The 16456-nt window shown below is 50.5% G+C and overlaps 1 protein-coding gene across 1 annotated transcript; it reads left to right on the top strand.

Moving 5' to 3' along the window:
• The first annotated feature begins 13368 nt into the window (after positions 1-13368).
• On the top strand, positions 13369-15570 carry AMIGO1 (adhesion molecule with Ig like domain 1). The gene is given in 2 exon segments (XM_038749434.1): positions 13369-14257; positions 14259-15570. Coding segments are annotated over 2 exon segments (1485 nt in total). The 5' UTR covers position 13369; the 3' UTR covers positions 14856-15570.
• The last annotated feature ends 886 nt before the right edge of the window (positions 15571-16456 follow it).

Below are 16456 nucleotides of genomic sequence, written 5' to 3'. Positions count from 1 at the left end.
GGGAGATCAGAGAGGAGGCTGTTGCAGTAATCCAGTCGGGATAGAATGAGAGATTGAACCAGCCCGTTGTTGGGTAGGGACCATCTCTATATGTTGCCAACTTGTACTTCCCAAGTGCTTAGTACAGTGTTCTGCACACAGTAAGCACTCAATAAATACGATTGAAAGAATGAATGAAAATGGAGGAGCGAGGATGAAGAACCCAGGTCCTCTGATTCACTGGCTCAGGCTATTCCCACTAAGCCTTGCTGTTTCTCATTTCCACGAGAAGGTCTCCAGGGCAATATTCTCTCTCCCTTCTGGGGGTGGAGGAGGACGGAATCTGAGGTCTACCTTCCAAACACTGTTCTAGACACTTAGGAGTCATGATAGAGAGCAGACACGGTCTCTAGAAGGAGCAATAGTAATCATATTTATTAAATGTTTACTGTCCACAGAGCACTCTACTATGCACTGGGAAAGAATACGCAAGTGGGAATTAGACACGATCTCTGTCCCTTGGTGGGGGGGAGGAATGGTGTCACAACCTCAGAGTAAAAATGGGGAGGGGGACTTGTGAGCCTGACTCAGGGAGCTCCAAGTCTAATAGGGGAGATAGGACAGACAGACGGTCCACATAGATACAGTCAGATAGGTAAAATCACTTCAGTAGACAAGACCTTACCAAATTGGGAGGATGGGGGTCAGGATTCGCTGAGGGAGTTCACTGGAGAAGACTTCCTGGAGGAGGCAACACAGCAGGCCATCACTGTGCCATCACTTGAATTGGGTCTCCTGACTCTGCACCCGTGTATGCTTTCCTCTAGACCACGCTGCTTCCCTGGGCATGAGGGGAACCGCAACTTCCCCAGTCCCCTTCCTCCCTCCCGGCTTCCACTCATTCCTTTGGGCCTGTTGCCACTCTCGTTGATCATTCTGGGCTGGCTCTAGGCTGGCTGGCTGCTGTGGAGCAGGTTGGAGGTGGAAGAGAAGCAGCGAGGTTCAGTGGAAAGAGCATGGGCTTCGGAGTTAGAGGTCATGGGTTCAAGCCCCAGCTCCGCCAACTGTCAGCTGTGTGACTTTAGGCAAGTCACTTAATTTCTCTGGGCCTCAGTTACCTCATCTGTAAAATGGGGATTAAGACTGTGAGCCCCCTGTGGGACAATCTGACCTGATCACCTTGCAACCTTCCCAGCGCTTAGTACAGTGCTTTGTACAAAGTAAGCGCTTAATAAATGCCATTATTATTATTATAGGTTGGCCCTGGGGTTGGAGGGTGAAGGGAACACGGCCAGAGCCCAGTAGCCAGCGGCAGGCGGAGATCTGTGCAGCATGAGCCCAGATTTCACTCTGCCGTCCGGATCATTTTTCTCCAAACCATTCATTGCGTGTTTCCCCACTCCTCAAGAATCTCCAGTGGTTGCCCATCCACCTCTGCATCAAACAGAAATGCCTCCTCATAGACTCTAAAGCACTCAATTCCCTTGTCCCCTCCTTCCTTACCTCTCTGATCACCTACTATAATCCAGCCCACACACTTGGCTTCTTTAATGCTAACCTACTCGATAACAATAATAATAACGGCATTTATTAAGTGCTTACTATGTGCAAAGCACTGTTCTAAGCACCGGGGAGGTTACAAAGTGAGCAGGTTGTCCCACGGGGGGCTCACAATCTTAATCCCCATTCTGCAGATGAGGTAATTGAGGCCCAGAGAAGTTAAGTGACTTACCCAAAGTCACACAGCTGACAAGTGACAGAGCCGGGATTTGAACCCCTGACCTCCGACTCCAAAGCGCGGGTTCTTTTCACTGAGCCATGCTGATTCTCCGGATTGAAGACGTGAGCCCCCCATGGGACAACCTGATCACCTTGTAACCTCCCCAGTGCTTAGAACAGTACTTTGCACATAGTAGGAGCTTAATAAATGCCATTATCATTATTATTATTATTATTATTATTTTGCCACCCGGGGCCTTATTCCCGGGGATAAATCCACCCAAGACACATCTACAGGTGGAAGTGAGTTCCTATGAAAGCCAAGGATGGATTCTGCCCTTCGATCTTCTGGGAGGGCCAGCCTTCACCAGACAGTTGCAGGGGAGGCTGCAGAGTTAGAGGATGGGGGACGGGGGAGGCTGCTAGAGTTACAGTCCAGGGAAGGGGAGAGATTGCTAGAGTAACGGGGAGGGGGGAGACTCCTAGAGTTAGGGTCCAGAGGGGCGGGGGCTCCCCAGGGCCTGAACCAGCATGGCATAGTGGATAGAGCATGGGCTTGGGATTCAGGTTATGAGTTCTAATCCCGGCTTTGCCACTTGTCTGCTGTGTGACCTTGGGCAAGTCATTTAACTTCTCTGTGCCTCAGTTAGCTCACCTGTAAAATGGGGATTGAGACTGTGAGCCCCGTGTGGGACAAGGGACTGTGTCCAATCCGATTTTCTTGTGTCCATCCCAGTGCTTAGTACAGTGCCTGACACATAGTAAGTGCTTAACAAATGTGGCTCAGTGGCAAGAACCCGGGCTTGGGAGTCAGAGGTCATGGGTTCGAATCCCGGCTCCGCTACTTGTCAGCCGTGTGACTGTGGGCAAGTCACTTAACTTCTCTGGGCTTCAGTTCCCTCATCTGTAAAATGGGGATTAAGACTGTGAGCCCCACGTGGGAAAACCTGATGGCCTTGTATCCTCCCCAGAGCTTAGAACAGTGCTCTGCACATAGTAAGCGCTTAACAAATGCCATTATTATTATCATTATTATTATTATTATTATAGAGAAGCAGCGTGGCTCAGTGGAAAGAGCATGGGCTTTGGAGTCAGAGGTCATGGGTTCGAATCCCTGCTCCCTCACATGTCTGCTGTGTGACCTTGGGCAAGTCACTTAACTTCTCTGAGCCTCAGTTCCCTCACCTGTAAAATGGGGATTAAGACTGTGAGCCCCATGTGGGACAACTTGATCACCTTGTATCCCCCCCAGCGCTTAGAACAGTGCTTTGCACATAGTAAGCGCTTAACAAATGCCATCATTGTTATTATTATTATAATTCCCCCAGCTACCCTAGGTTCATTTCGAACTGTGGACTCACCCTCCAACTCAGGGAGCCACAGGAGGAGAGATCTGAGGAGAGGAAGAGAAGCAGCGTGGCCTAATGGATAAAGCACGGACCCAAGAGTCAGAGGACCAGGGTTCTAATCCCAGTCTCTCCGCTTGTCTGCTGTGCGACATGGTGCAAGTCACTTCACTTCTCGGTGCCTCAGCTACCTCACCTGTAAAATGGGGATTAAGACTGTGAGCCTTATGAGGGACATAGACTGTGTCCAACCTGATTATCTTGTATTTACCCCAGCGTTTAGTTCAGTGCCTGGCACATGGTAAGTGCTTAACAAATACTATTTAAAAAAGTGTTTGGCAAGCACGAAGTGCAGAGGAAGATACAAGTTCATTAAGTTGGGCACAGTCTCTGTCCCCAACCTAAATAAGAGGAAGAACATCCCCAATTACAGTAGAGGAAACTGAGGCACAGAGAAGTCAAGTGACTTCCCCCACATCACATAGCAAGTAAGTGGCAGGCCTGATATTAGAATCTAGATCCTCTGACTTCTAGGCACATGTTCATTCCACTAGGCCACACTGCTTCTCCCAAGATCTTAAAACAGGTCTCTGTAGACAGTAAGTACTCAGTAAATACCCTGGATTGACTGATTGATTGATAATGGAGGAGTTTACAGTCTAGTGGCATTTCTTGATATCCCCTAATCTGATTGATTGATCCCCAACATGGGTGGACAGCAAGGCATCCCTGACCACTGCAACCTTCGGAATCACCATCACACCAGCGTGGGAAACAGCTGGACTCCCCACGGGGGAAAATCTCACTCCTGCCCTCCAGATCTTACAGTCAAAAACAGGGAAACTTGGAGCAGACAAACTCAAAAAGGACCTATGCATGTACATGGAACTATACACCCCCTTAAAGGTACACAGATTAAATGCAAACAGGGAACCTTGGAGCAGACAAACTCAAAAAGGACCTATGCATATACACGGAACTATACACCCCCTTAAAGGTACACAGATTAAATGCACACCAGTATTCACACTTTGTACAAGCTTAAAACAAGGGTTGGAACTTGGTATGAGACGCTGAGATGCTGCAGCTTGGCCTAATGGAAAGAGCCCAGACCTGGGCTCGTTCTAATCCAGGCTCTGCCACGTGCCTGCGGTGTGACCTTGGGCAAGTCACTTAACTTTCTCTATCTCAGTTGACTCATCTGTAAAATAGAGATTCAATACCTTTTCCTCCTTCTACTTGGAGTGGGTGTCCCAGGTGGGACAGGGACTGTCCAACCTGGCTATAATACTACTTCTAATAATAATGATGGCATTTATTAAGGGCTTACTATGTGCAAAGCACTGTTCTAAGCACTGGGCTATCTCAAACCTCTTCCAGTGATTGTCACATAATAAGCCCTTAACGAATACCATATTTGGGAGGATCTGGGTGTGGCATAATCAGACTAAATGAGGTCTGGGAGTGCTCTGCACACAGTAAGTGCTCAATAAATATGATTGATTGATTGATTGATTGATTGATTGGGAGGAATCACTACTTCCTTTAGTCTGGAAAGGCTTCCTGGAGGTGGTAGGGTTTCAGAAGCTATTGGCACGAATGAGGACTGAGTGGACAGGGGGTTGGAAAATTAGGTGAGTCCCCCCACATGAAGGACTGCATCATTGTGATGCAGCAAGGCACCCTGGAACTCTCCCCGCCCCCTCCAGCTCTAAAAGCCCAATTTAAACCTTCACAGGTCATTCATTCATTCATTCAATCGTATTTATTGAGCACTGACTGTGTGCAGAGCACTGTACTAAGCACTTGGGAAGTCCATATAGAGACGGTCCCTACCCAACAGCGGGCTCACAATCTAGAAGGGGGAGATAGACAACAAAACATATTAACCAAATAAAATAAATAGAATAAATATGTACAAGTAAAATAAATATTCATTCATTCATTCAATCATATTTATTGAGCACTTACTGTGTGCAGAGCACTGTACTAAGAGCTTGGGAAGTACAAGTCGGCAACATTGAGAGACGGTCCCTACCCTACATTCATTCATTCATTCAATCGTATTTATTGAGCTCTTACTGTGTGCAGAGCACTGGACTAAGCGCTTGGGAAGTCCATATAGAGATGTTCCCTACCCAACATTCATTCATTCAATAGTATTTATTGAGCACTTACTGTGTTTCAGAGCACTGTACTAAGCGCTTGGGAAGTCCATATAGAGACGATCCCTACCCAACAGCGGGCTCACAGTCTAGAAGGGGGAGATAGACAACAAAACATATTAACCAAATAAAATAAATAGAATAAATGTGTACAAGTAAAATAAATATTCATTCATTCATTCAATCGCATTTATTGAGCGCTGTGTGCAGAGCACTGTACTAAGCACTTGGGAAGTACAAGTTGGGAACATATAGAGACGGTCCCTACCCAACATTTATTCATCCATTCAATCAATCATATTTATTGAGCACTTACTGTGTGCAGAGCACTGTACTGACCTGGCCTCACCCAGGCCTCTGCAGGACTCTAAACATAGGTTGGAAATGAGATCTTCTGGGAAAATTAAACTTCCTCAAATACTTTCTCTTAGATGCTTCACTTTCAAATGTTGGAACGTCTTTCAAGCTGGGACATTTTGTGGCCCCCAGTGACTGCAGTTGGATCTACATAATATTCCTCGAAAAGACAGGTTTTCAGAAGGAAAATCCCTTCCCGCTCTTCCCTCCCTCTCCCACCTGTCCAAACGGGAGACGGGTTAGAGGCCCCGGATTGAAATGGATGGGGGGTGGGGGGCGGTATCTGAGCCGGGAATTCAGGCTGCCCGCTTCCTACCACCTCTGAGACTCCTGGGAAGAATGGAAATTTTTGTCCCTGGAAGTCTGCTTGGAATAGTATCAGCCTGTTCGAGCCCAATCTCGTTAACGGAGGCAAGCGGCAATCAGGGAGATAATTAGCTTGCTTTATTTATTGCCTGCACTAATCAGAGGCCTACAGCTAGGGTAACAGAGAGGCTCCCACCCCCAGGGTTGGTGGGGGGGGGGGGGGGGTTGGACCCACACTGCAAGGAGACAATAGGAGGAAAACAAAGGGTTGAAAGGCTTTTACCCCACTGGCATGCTTAATCTGGGACCTGCTGGAGAAGGGTCCCCCAAGGTTATTGCTTTGAGCTGCAGACAGCACTGTTCTCTTCTTCCCCTCCTTGCCCCAGGAGGGGCTTGGTTCAGGGGGATTCTGAAGGCTGTCCTGTTTTGCAGCAGTCAGATCATCTCCCCTAAAGGCAGCTTTCTGGAAAGAAGTGGCATTTCATCATCATCATCAATCGTATTTATTGAGCGCTTACCATGTGCAGAGCACTGTACTAAGCGCTTGGGAAGTACAAATTGGTAACATATAGAGACAGTCCCTACCCAACAGTGGGCTCACAGTCTAAAAGGGGGAGACAGAGAACAAAACCAAACATACTAACAAAATAAAATAGAATAGATATGTACAAATAAATTAAATAAATAAATAAATAGAGTAAAAAAAATATGTACAAACATATATACATATATACAGGTGCTGTGGGGAAGGGAGGGAGGTAAGATGGGGGGATGGAGAGGGGGACGAGGGGGAGAGGAAGGAAGGGGCTCAGTCTGGGAAGGCCTCCTGGAGGAGGTGAGCTCTCAGTAGGGCCTAGAAGGGAGGAAGAGAGCTAGCTTGGCGGATGGGCAGAGGGAGGGCATTCCAGGCCCGGGGGATGACGTGGGCCGGGGGTCGACGGCGGGACAGGCGAGAACGAGGTACGGTGAGGAGATTAGTGGTGGAGAAGCGGAGGTTGCGGGCTGGGCAGTAGAAGGAGAGAAGGGAGGTGAGGTAGGAGGGGGCGAGGGGATGGACAGCCTTGAAGCCCAGGGTGAGGAGTTTCTGCCTGATGCGCAGATTGATTGGTAGCCACTGGAGATTTTTGAGGAGGGGAGTGATATGCCCAGAGCGTTTCTGGACAAAGATAATCCAGGCAGCAGCATGAAGTATGGATTGAAGTGGAGAGAGACACGAGGATGGGAGATCAGAGAGGAGGCTGGTGCAGTAGGCCAGACGGGATAGGATGAGAGCTTGAACAAGCAAGCACTTACTATATGCGAAGCACTGTTCTAAGCGCTGAGGGGAGGATACAAGGTGATCAGGTTGTTCCACGTGGGGCTCGCAGTCTTAATCCCCATTTTACAGATGAGGTCACTGAGGCATAGAGAATAATAATAATAATAATAGTAATGGCATTTGTTAAGCACTTACTATACGTGAAGCACTGTTCTAAGCACTGGTGGGGGGATACAAGGTGATCACATTGTCCCACATAGGGCTCACAGTCTTAATCCCCATTTTACAGATGAGGTCACTGAGGCATAGAGAATAATAATAATAATAATAATAATAATAATAGCATTTGTTAAGCACTTACTATATGTGAAGCACTGTCCTAAGTGCTGGTGGTGGGGTACAAGGTGATCAGTTTGTCCCATGTGGGGCTCGCAGTCTTAATCCCCATTTTACAGATGAGGTCACTGAGGCTCAGAGAATAATAATAATAATAATAATAGCATTTGTTAAGCACTTACTATATGATGATGGCACTTATTAAGTGCTTACTATGTGCAAAGCACTGTTCTAAGCGCTGGGGAGGTTACAAGGTGAACAGGTTGTCCCACGGGGGGCTCACAGTCTTAATCCTCATTTTACAGATGAGGTCATTGAGGGACAGAGAATAATAATAATAATAATAATTGCATTTGTTAAGCACTTACTATATGTGAAGCACTCTTCTAAGCGCTGGTGGGGGGGTACAAGGTGATCAGGTTGTCCCACATAGGGCTCACAGTCTTAATCCTCATTTTACAGATGAGGTCACTGAGGCACAGAGAATAATAATAATAATAGCATTTTTAAGCGCTTACTATATGATGATGTCATTTATTAAGCGCTTACTATATGCAAAGCACTGTTCTAAGCGCTGAGGAAGTTACAAGGTGATCACGTGGGGCTCAGTCTTCACCCAGCGCTGAGAACAGTGCTTTGCACATAGTAAGCGCTTAACAAATACCATCATTATTATTATTATTATTATTATCCCCATTTTCCAGCTGAGGTCCCTGAGGCCCAGAGAAGTGAAGTGACTCGCCCCAAGTCACCCAGCTGACAAGTGGCGGAGCCGGAATTAGACCCTGTGACCCCCGACTCCCAAGCCAGGCTGCTGGGGGAGGCGAGGAGAGAGAAGGAAGGGGAGGAGAAAAGCATTGGTTCATTCATTCATTCAATCATATTTATTGAGCGCATACTGTGTGTAGAACACTGTACTAAGCGCTTGGGAAGTACAAGTCGGCAACATATAGAGACGGTCCCTACCCAACAGCCGGCTCACAGTCTAGAAGGGGGAGACAGAGAACAGAATAAAACATATTAGCCAAATAAAATAAATAAGAATAAATAGGTACAAATAAAATAAATAAATAGAGTAATAAATACGTGCAAACATATATACATATTTTGTACTAAGTGCTTGGGAAGTACAAGTTGGCAACATAGAGAGACGGTCTCTCCCCAACAGCAGGCTCACAGTCTAGAAGGGGGAGACAGACAACAAAACAAAACATATTAACCAAATAAAATAAATAGAATAACAACAAAACAAAACATATTAACCAAATAAAATAAATAGAATAAATATGTACAAGTAAAATAAATAAATAGAGTAATAAATACGTACAAACATATATTGTACTAAGCGCTTGGGAAGTACAAGTTGGCACAATAGAGAGACGGTCCCTACCCAACAGTGGGCTCACAGTCTAGAAGGGGGAGACAGAGAACAAAACAAAACATATTAACAGAATAAAATAAATAGAATAAATATGTACAAGTAAAATAAATAAATAGAGTAATAAATACGTACAAACATATATTGTACTAAGCGCTTGGGAAGTCCAAGTTGGCAACACAGAGAGACGGTCCCTACCCAACAGCGGGCTCACAGTCTAGAAGGGGGAGACAGAGAACAAAACAAAACATATTAACCAAATAAAATAAATAGAATAAATATGTACAAGTAAAATAAATTAATGAATAGAGTAATAAATACGTACACACATATATACATATATTGTACTAAGCACTTGGGAAGTCCAAGTTGGCCACATAGAGAGACAGTCCCTACCCAACAGCAGGCTCACAGTCTAGAAGGGGGAGACAGACAACAAAACAAAACATATTAACCAAATAAAATAAATAGAATAAATATGTACAAGTAAAATAAATAAATAAATAAATAGAGTAATAAATACATACAAGCATATATTGTACTAAGCGCTTGGGAAGTACAAGTTGGCAATATAGAGAGACGGTGCCTACCCAACAGCGGGCTCACAGTCTAGAAGGGGGAGACAGAACAAAACACATTAACGAAATAAAATAAATAAGAATAAATGTGTACAAATAAAATAAATAAATAGAATAATAAATACATTCACACATATATACATATATTGTACTAAGCGCTTGGGAAGTCCAAGTTGGCAACATAGAGAGATGGTCCCTACCCAACAGCGGGCTCACAGTCTAGAAGGGGGAGGCAGAGAACAAAACAAAACATATATCAATCAATCAATCAATCGTATCTGTTGAGCGCTGACTGTGTGCAGAGCACTGTACTAAGCGCTTGGGAAGGACAAGTTGGCAACATAGAGAGACGGTCCCTACCCAACAGCGGGCTCACAGTCTAGAAGGGGGAGACGGACGACAAAACAAACGCCCCCCCTTACCTCCTTCCCTTCCCCTCCCCACAGCACCTGTATATATGTATGTATGTTTGTACACCTTTATTACTCTATTTATTTTACTTGTACATATTTATTCTATTTATTTTATTTGGTTAATATCTTTTGTTTTGTTCTCTGTCTCCCCCTTCTAGACTGTGAGCCCCCCTGCCTTACCTCCTTCCCCTCCCCACAGCACCTGTATATATGGTATATATGTTTGTACATATTTATTGCTCTTTTTATTTATTTTACTTGTACATATTTATTCTATTTATTTTATTCTGTTAATATGTTTTGTTTTGTTCTCTGCCTCCCCCTTCTAGACTGTGAGCCCGCTGTTGGGTAGGGACCGTCTCTATATGTTGCCAGCTTGTACTTCCCAAGCGCTTAGTCCAGTGCTCTGCACACAGTCAGTGCTCAATAAATACGATTGATTGATTGATTGTACATATCTATTCTATTTATTTTATTTTGTTAATATGTTTGGTTTTGTTCTCTGTCTCCCCCTTCTAGACTGTGAGCCCACTGTTGGGTAGGGACCATCTCTATATGTTGCCAACTTGGACTTCCCAAGCGCTTAGTACAGTGCTCTGCACACAGTAAGCGCTCAATAAATACGATTGATTGATTACTTGTACATATCTATTCTATTTATTTTATTTTGTTAGTATGTTTGGTTTTGTTCTCTGTCTCCCCCTTCTAGACTGTGAGCCCACTGTTGGGTAGGGACCGTCTCTCTATGTTGCCAGCTTGTACGTCCCAAGCGCTTAGTCCAGTGCTGTGCACACAGTTCAGCGCTCAATAAATACGATTGATTGATTGATTGCCGACTCGTCCTTCCCAAGCGCTTAGTCCAGTGCTCTGCACACAGTCAGCGCTCGATAAATACAATTGATTGATAGCCAACTTGTACTTCCCAAGCGCTTAGTCCAGTGCTCTGCACACAGTCAGCGCTTGATAAATACGATTGATTGATTGATTGACTGATTGATTGATTGAGACTGTGAGCCCACTGGTGGGTAGGGACCGTCTCTCTATGTTGCCAACTTGTCCTTCCCAAGCGCTTAGTCCAGTGCTCTGCGCACAGTCAGCGCTCAATAAATACGACTGATTGATTGATTGTACATATCTATTCTATTTATTTTATTTTGTTAATACGTTTGGTTTTGTTCTCTGTCTCCCCCTTCTAGACTGTGAGCCCACTGGTGGGTAGGGACCGTCTCTCTCTGTTGCCAACTTGTCCTTCCCAAGCGCTTCGTCCAGTGCTCTGCACAGTCAGCGCCCAATAAATACGATTGATTGATTGATTGACTGATTGATTGATTGATTGAGACTGTGAGCCCACTGGTGGGTAGGGACCGTCTCTCTCTGTTGCCAACTTGTCCTTCCCAAGCGCTTCGTCCAGTGCTCTGCGCCCAGTCAGCGCTCGATAAACACGACTGATTGATTGATTGATTGATTGAGACTGTGAGCCCACTGTTGGGTAGGGACTGTCTCTCTATGTTGCCAACTTGTCCTTCCCAAGCGCTTAGTCCAGTGCTCTGCACAGTCAGCGCCCGATGAATACGATTGATTGATTGATTGATTGATTGAGACTGTGAGCCCACTGGTGGGTAGGGGCCGTCTCTCTATGTTGCCAACTTGTCCTTCCCAAGCGCTTCGTCCAGTGCTCTGCGCACAGTCAGCGCTCGATAAATACGATTGATTGATTGATTGATTGATTGAGACTGTGAGCCCACTGGTGGGTAGGGACCGTCTCTCTCTGTTGCCAACTTGTCCTTCCCAAGCGCTTCGTCCAGTGCTCTGCGCACAGTCAGCGCCCGATAAATATGATTGATTGATTGATTGATTGATTGATTGAGACTGTGAGCCCACTGGTGGGTAGGGACCGTCTCTCTCTGTTGCCAACTTGTCCTTCCCAAGCGCTTAGCCCAGTGCTCTGCGCACAGTCAGCGCTCAATAAATACGATTGATGATGATGACGGGTAGGGACTGTCTCTCTATGTTGCCAACTTGTCCTTCCCAAGCGCTTAGTCCAGTGCTCTGCACAGTCAGCGCCCGATAAATACGATTGATTGATTGATTGATTGATTGAGACTGTGAGCCCACTGGTGGGTAGGGACCGTCTCTCTCTGTTGCCAACTTGTCCTTCCCAAGCGCTTCGTCCAGTGCTCTGCGCACAGTCAGCGCCCGATAAATATGATTGATTGATTGATTGATTGATTGATTGAGACTGTGAGCCCACTGGTGGGTAGGGACCGTCTCTCTCTGTTGCCAACTTGTCCTTCCCAAGCGCTTAGCCCAGTGCTCTGCGCACAGTCAGCGCTCAATAAATACGATTGATGATGATGACGGGTAGGGACTGTCTCTCTATGTTGCCAACTTGTCCTTCCCAAGCGCTTAGTCCAGTGCTCTGCACAGTCAGCGCCCGATAAATACGATTGATTGATTGATTGACTGATTGATTGAGACTGTGAGCCCACTGGTGGGTAGGGACCGTCTCTCTATGTTGCCAACTTGTCCTTCCCAAGCGCTTAGTCCAGTGCTCTGCGCACAGTCAGCGCTCGATAAATACAATTGATTGATTGCCGACTTGTCCTTCCCAAGCGCTTAGTCCAGTGCTCTGCGCACAGTCAGCGCCCGATAAATATGATTGATTGATTGATTGATTGATTGAGACTGTGAGCCCACTGGTGGGTAGGGACCGTCTCTCTATGTTGCCAACTTGTCCTTCCCAAGCGCTTCGTCCAGTGCTCTGCGCCCAGTCAGCGCTCTATGAATACGATTGATTGATTGATTGATTGATTGAGACTGTGAGCCCACTGGTGGGTAGGGCCTGTCTCTACATGTTGCCAACTTGTCCTTCCCAAGCGCTTAGTCCAGTGCTCTGCACAGTCAGCGCCCGATAAATACGATTGATTGATTCATTGATTGACTGGTTGATTGAGACTGTGAGCCCACTGGTGGGTAGGGACCGTCTCTCTATGTTGCCAACTTGTCCTTCCCAAGCGCTTAGTCCGGTGCTCTGCGCACAGTCAGCGCTCGATAAATACGATTGATTGAGTGCCAACTTGTCCTTCCCAAGCGCTTCGTACAGTGCTCTGCGCACAGTCAGCGCCCGATAAATATGATTGATTGATTGATTGATTGATTGATTGATTGATTGATTGAGACTGTGAGCCCACTGTTGGGTAGGGACTGTTTCTCTCTGTTGCCAAGTCGTCCTTCCCAAGCGCTTCGTCCAGCGCTCTGCGCCCAGTCAGCGCCCGATAAATACGATTGATGATTGATTGATTGATTGATGGATTGAACGAGAGGGAGGGAGGGAGGGAGGGAGTCGGCGGGGGGAGCGGAGGGGCCTCTCGGAGGCGGCCCAGCAGGGGGCGCGCGCGGGGGGGCGGACGAGGAGGGCGGCGGGCGCGCGCGCGCGCGCACTCACGCGCGCGCGCGCGCCCGCCGCCCTCCTCCCCCGTCCGCGCGCGCCCCCGCGGCCTGAGGGAAGCGGGCCCCCGTCGGCCGGCGTCCGCCATGGCGGGCCCCCGGGCGGTGTGGCTGTGGCTGTGTCTGTCGGTGCCGGGGGCCCCGGGGGCGGTCCGGCCGGCCCCGCCCTGCCCGGCGGCCTGCCTGTGCGCCAGCGACATCCTGAGCTGCTCGAAGCGGGAGCTGCTGACGGCCCCGGCGCACCTGCCCCGCTACGCGGCCCTGCTGGACCTGAGCCACAACAACCTGAGCCGGCTGCGCGCCGACTGGACGGGCCAGCGGCTGGCCCGCCTGCACACGCTGCTGCTGGGCCACAACCGGCTGGCCTTCATCTCCGGCGAGGCCTTCGCCCCCGTGCCGGGCCTGCGCCACCTGGACCTGTCCTCCAACCGGCTGCGGGCCCTGGACGAGCTGCTGTTCAGCCAGCTGCCCAGGCTGGAGGTGCTGCTGCTCTACGACAACCACATCGCCGAGGTGGACCGCAGCGCCTTCGACGGGGCGGCCGGCCTGCGGCGCCTCTACCTCAGCCGCAACCAGATCTCCCGCTTCCCGCTGGAGCTGATCCGCGACGGGGCCAAGCCGCCCGAGCTCAGCCTGCTGGACCTGTCCGCCAACCACCTCAAGAGCCTGCCGCTGGCCGAGCTGGGCCTGCTCCCGGCCTGGCTGAGGAACGGCCTCTACCTGCACGGCAACCCCCTGGTCTGCGACTGCGAGCTGTACCGGCTGTTCCGGCACTGGGAGCTGCGCGAGCTCAGCTCCGTGGTGGACTTCAGGGAGGACCTGGCCTGCTCCCTCCCGGCCCCGCCCGCCAAGAGGACCGTCGGCGTCCTCGGCCTGGGCGGGCCCGACCTCCTCAACTGCAGCGACTTCAAGGAGTGCGCCGTGGAGGCCTACCTGGGCGACACGCTGGTCATCGGCTGCGACGCCAGGCAGCGGGGGGGCCGCCAGGGAGTGGGTGACCCCGGCCCGCGAGCGAGTGCCGGGCCAGGCGGCCAACGGCACGGCCGCCGTGCTGGCCGACGGCAGCCTGCGGATCCAGCCCGTGAGGGCCGAGGACCGCGGCACCTACACCTGCCACGCCGTGGGCGAGGCCTTCAACGAGACCCTGTACGTGGAGGTCACCGTCTACAATTTCACCCAGCACAGGCCCCACGACACCCTCAACACGGCCTACACCACTCTGGTGGGCTGCATCCTCAGCGTCGTCCTGGTCCTCATCTACCTGTACCTCACGCCCTGCCGCTGCTGGTGCCGGGGAGGGGACGGGCCGGCCAGCCACCGAGGGGACAGCCTCAGCTCCTCCATGCTCAGCACCACCCCCAACCACGATCCCGGCGACGGGGACGGGAAGGACGGCGGCGCCTTCGACCGGCGCGTGGCCTTCCTGGAGCCGGCGGGCCTCGGGCCGGGCCAGAACGGCAAGCTGAAACCCGGCGGCGCGCTGCCCGGGCCGGAAGGGCTCGAGGGCCGGCGGAAGCTGTCCGACCCGGACTCCGTCAGCTCGGTCTTCTCCGACACGCCCATCGTGGTGTGAGGCGGGGGGAGGGGGGTGTGTGTGTGTGTGATGGGGAGACCCCCTGGAGAGAGAGGTGAAGGCCAGCCCCCCTCCCCGCCGGAGAGGCGAGGGGAAGGGAGGGAGGGGGCTGCCAGAGGGAGTTGCCGGCCCCTGGCGACGAGGGAAATGGCCCCGGGGAGAAGCCCCCGTCCCTTCCCCGCCGAGCGCGGGGCTGCCGGGAAGATACTGCAAGATTTTCCAACGTGGCTACAAAATCCTCGACCCCGTGTTCCACGCCTCCCGGTCCCCGACCGGTTCACCCGGGGGTAGAGATGGGGCTCGTCCCCGGCCGCATCAGAGCCGGCTCGATCCCCAGGCGCTCTCCCTCTCCCGCCCAGATGGTCCCAGCCCCCTCCAGAGAGAGCGTGGTCATGGGGAGGAAGATCGGGAGGCACGGTTTTCTGTGCCTCGGCCAACCTGCGCGGGCCTGGGGCGGGTCTACCGTGAAAACGCATCTGGGTAGCAGAAGGCGGGGCTTCCGGCGGCTGTCCGTCCTGGCAAAGCGGGGGTCGGGAAGCCGCCTGTCTAATAAGGGGCGAGAGGGTCAGCGGCAGATTCGTGCCACGCCGAGATCATTCTCGGCCTAGGGCCGCGCTTTCCTCCCCTCCGCCGAGGACCAGGTGGGCTGTAAGGTGGCCTAGGAATCGGTGACCGTAACCAAGGAGGGACGTCGTAGCCCCCGTTTAGTTTCAGATGATGGTAGGGCGGTGGCGGCGGATGAAGAGCGGAACCTTCCTTCCGCTCCCCAACAGGAGTTCTGAGATGTCTGGAGTGTGGAGGAGTAGCGGCCCCCTCGGGCCTTGTCTCCAGAGCTGGCTGATGGAGTTCTGGGCTGGGCGTCTCCTGCTGAGACCCTGAGGGCTCCAGGGACTGTTGCCAGTCACGTCGGGATGGGGAGTGTGAGGACAGAGCTCTCAACTGATTGTGTCTTCCGGAGAAAGGAGAGCCCTCGGTACTCGGAGGGCTGAGCGAACCTGGTTTCCTCTCGCTGCCTATAGCTGTCTCAGGTGGTTGGGTGTCAGGGGCGGAGGGGGGCTCTGAATGTTTCTCCTGAACGTACTGGTGGAAGGAAGTGGACCGCGCTGGGCACTTCTAGGTGAGGTAAAGGCTTAGATGCTGGGTGGGGAGAGCCCGGTCTTCTTCCCCCATGTTTGTTGAGGTTCCCTCCTCCTCCTCCAGTCTGGGGTCTGGGCTGGCTACTCATCTCTGGAGAGTCAGGCACAGTCATTCATTCATTCGTTCGTTCATTCAGTCGTATTTATTGAGCCCTTACTGTGTGCAGAGCACTGTACTAAGCGCTTGGGAAGTATAAGTCGGCAGCATAGACGGTCCCTACCCGACAACGGGCTCACAGTCTCGGCTTATTCCCTTTCTGAGCATGTGACTGGAGTTGTAAGCAAGTGGAGCGTCATGGGAAGGTGATGAGATGGGCCAGGACGGTGAGTTGGAGAGGAAGGCAGAGGGGGACGTTTTCCCTGATGTCCTTAGATCTGCTCCCGTCTCCCCATCACCCTCCTAGGCTCTAATGCTTCTCCTCAGACCAAGATTTCTGGGAGAGCTCTCCAATTTCTCAAGGCAAC

Source organism: Tachyglossus aculeatus, chromosome 7, assembly GCF_015852505.1.
Source record: "Tachyglossus aculeatus isolate mTacAcu1 chromosome 7, mTacAcu1.pri, whole genome shotgun sequence".
Classification (NCBI taxonomy): Eukaryota; Metazoa; Chordata; class Mammalia; order Monotremata; family Tachyglossidae; genus Tachyglossus; species Tachyglossus aculeatus.
The sequence above is the reverse complement of the archived record's forward strand: the minus strand, read 5'-3'. Positions and strand labels throughout refer to the sequence as shown.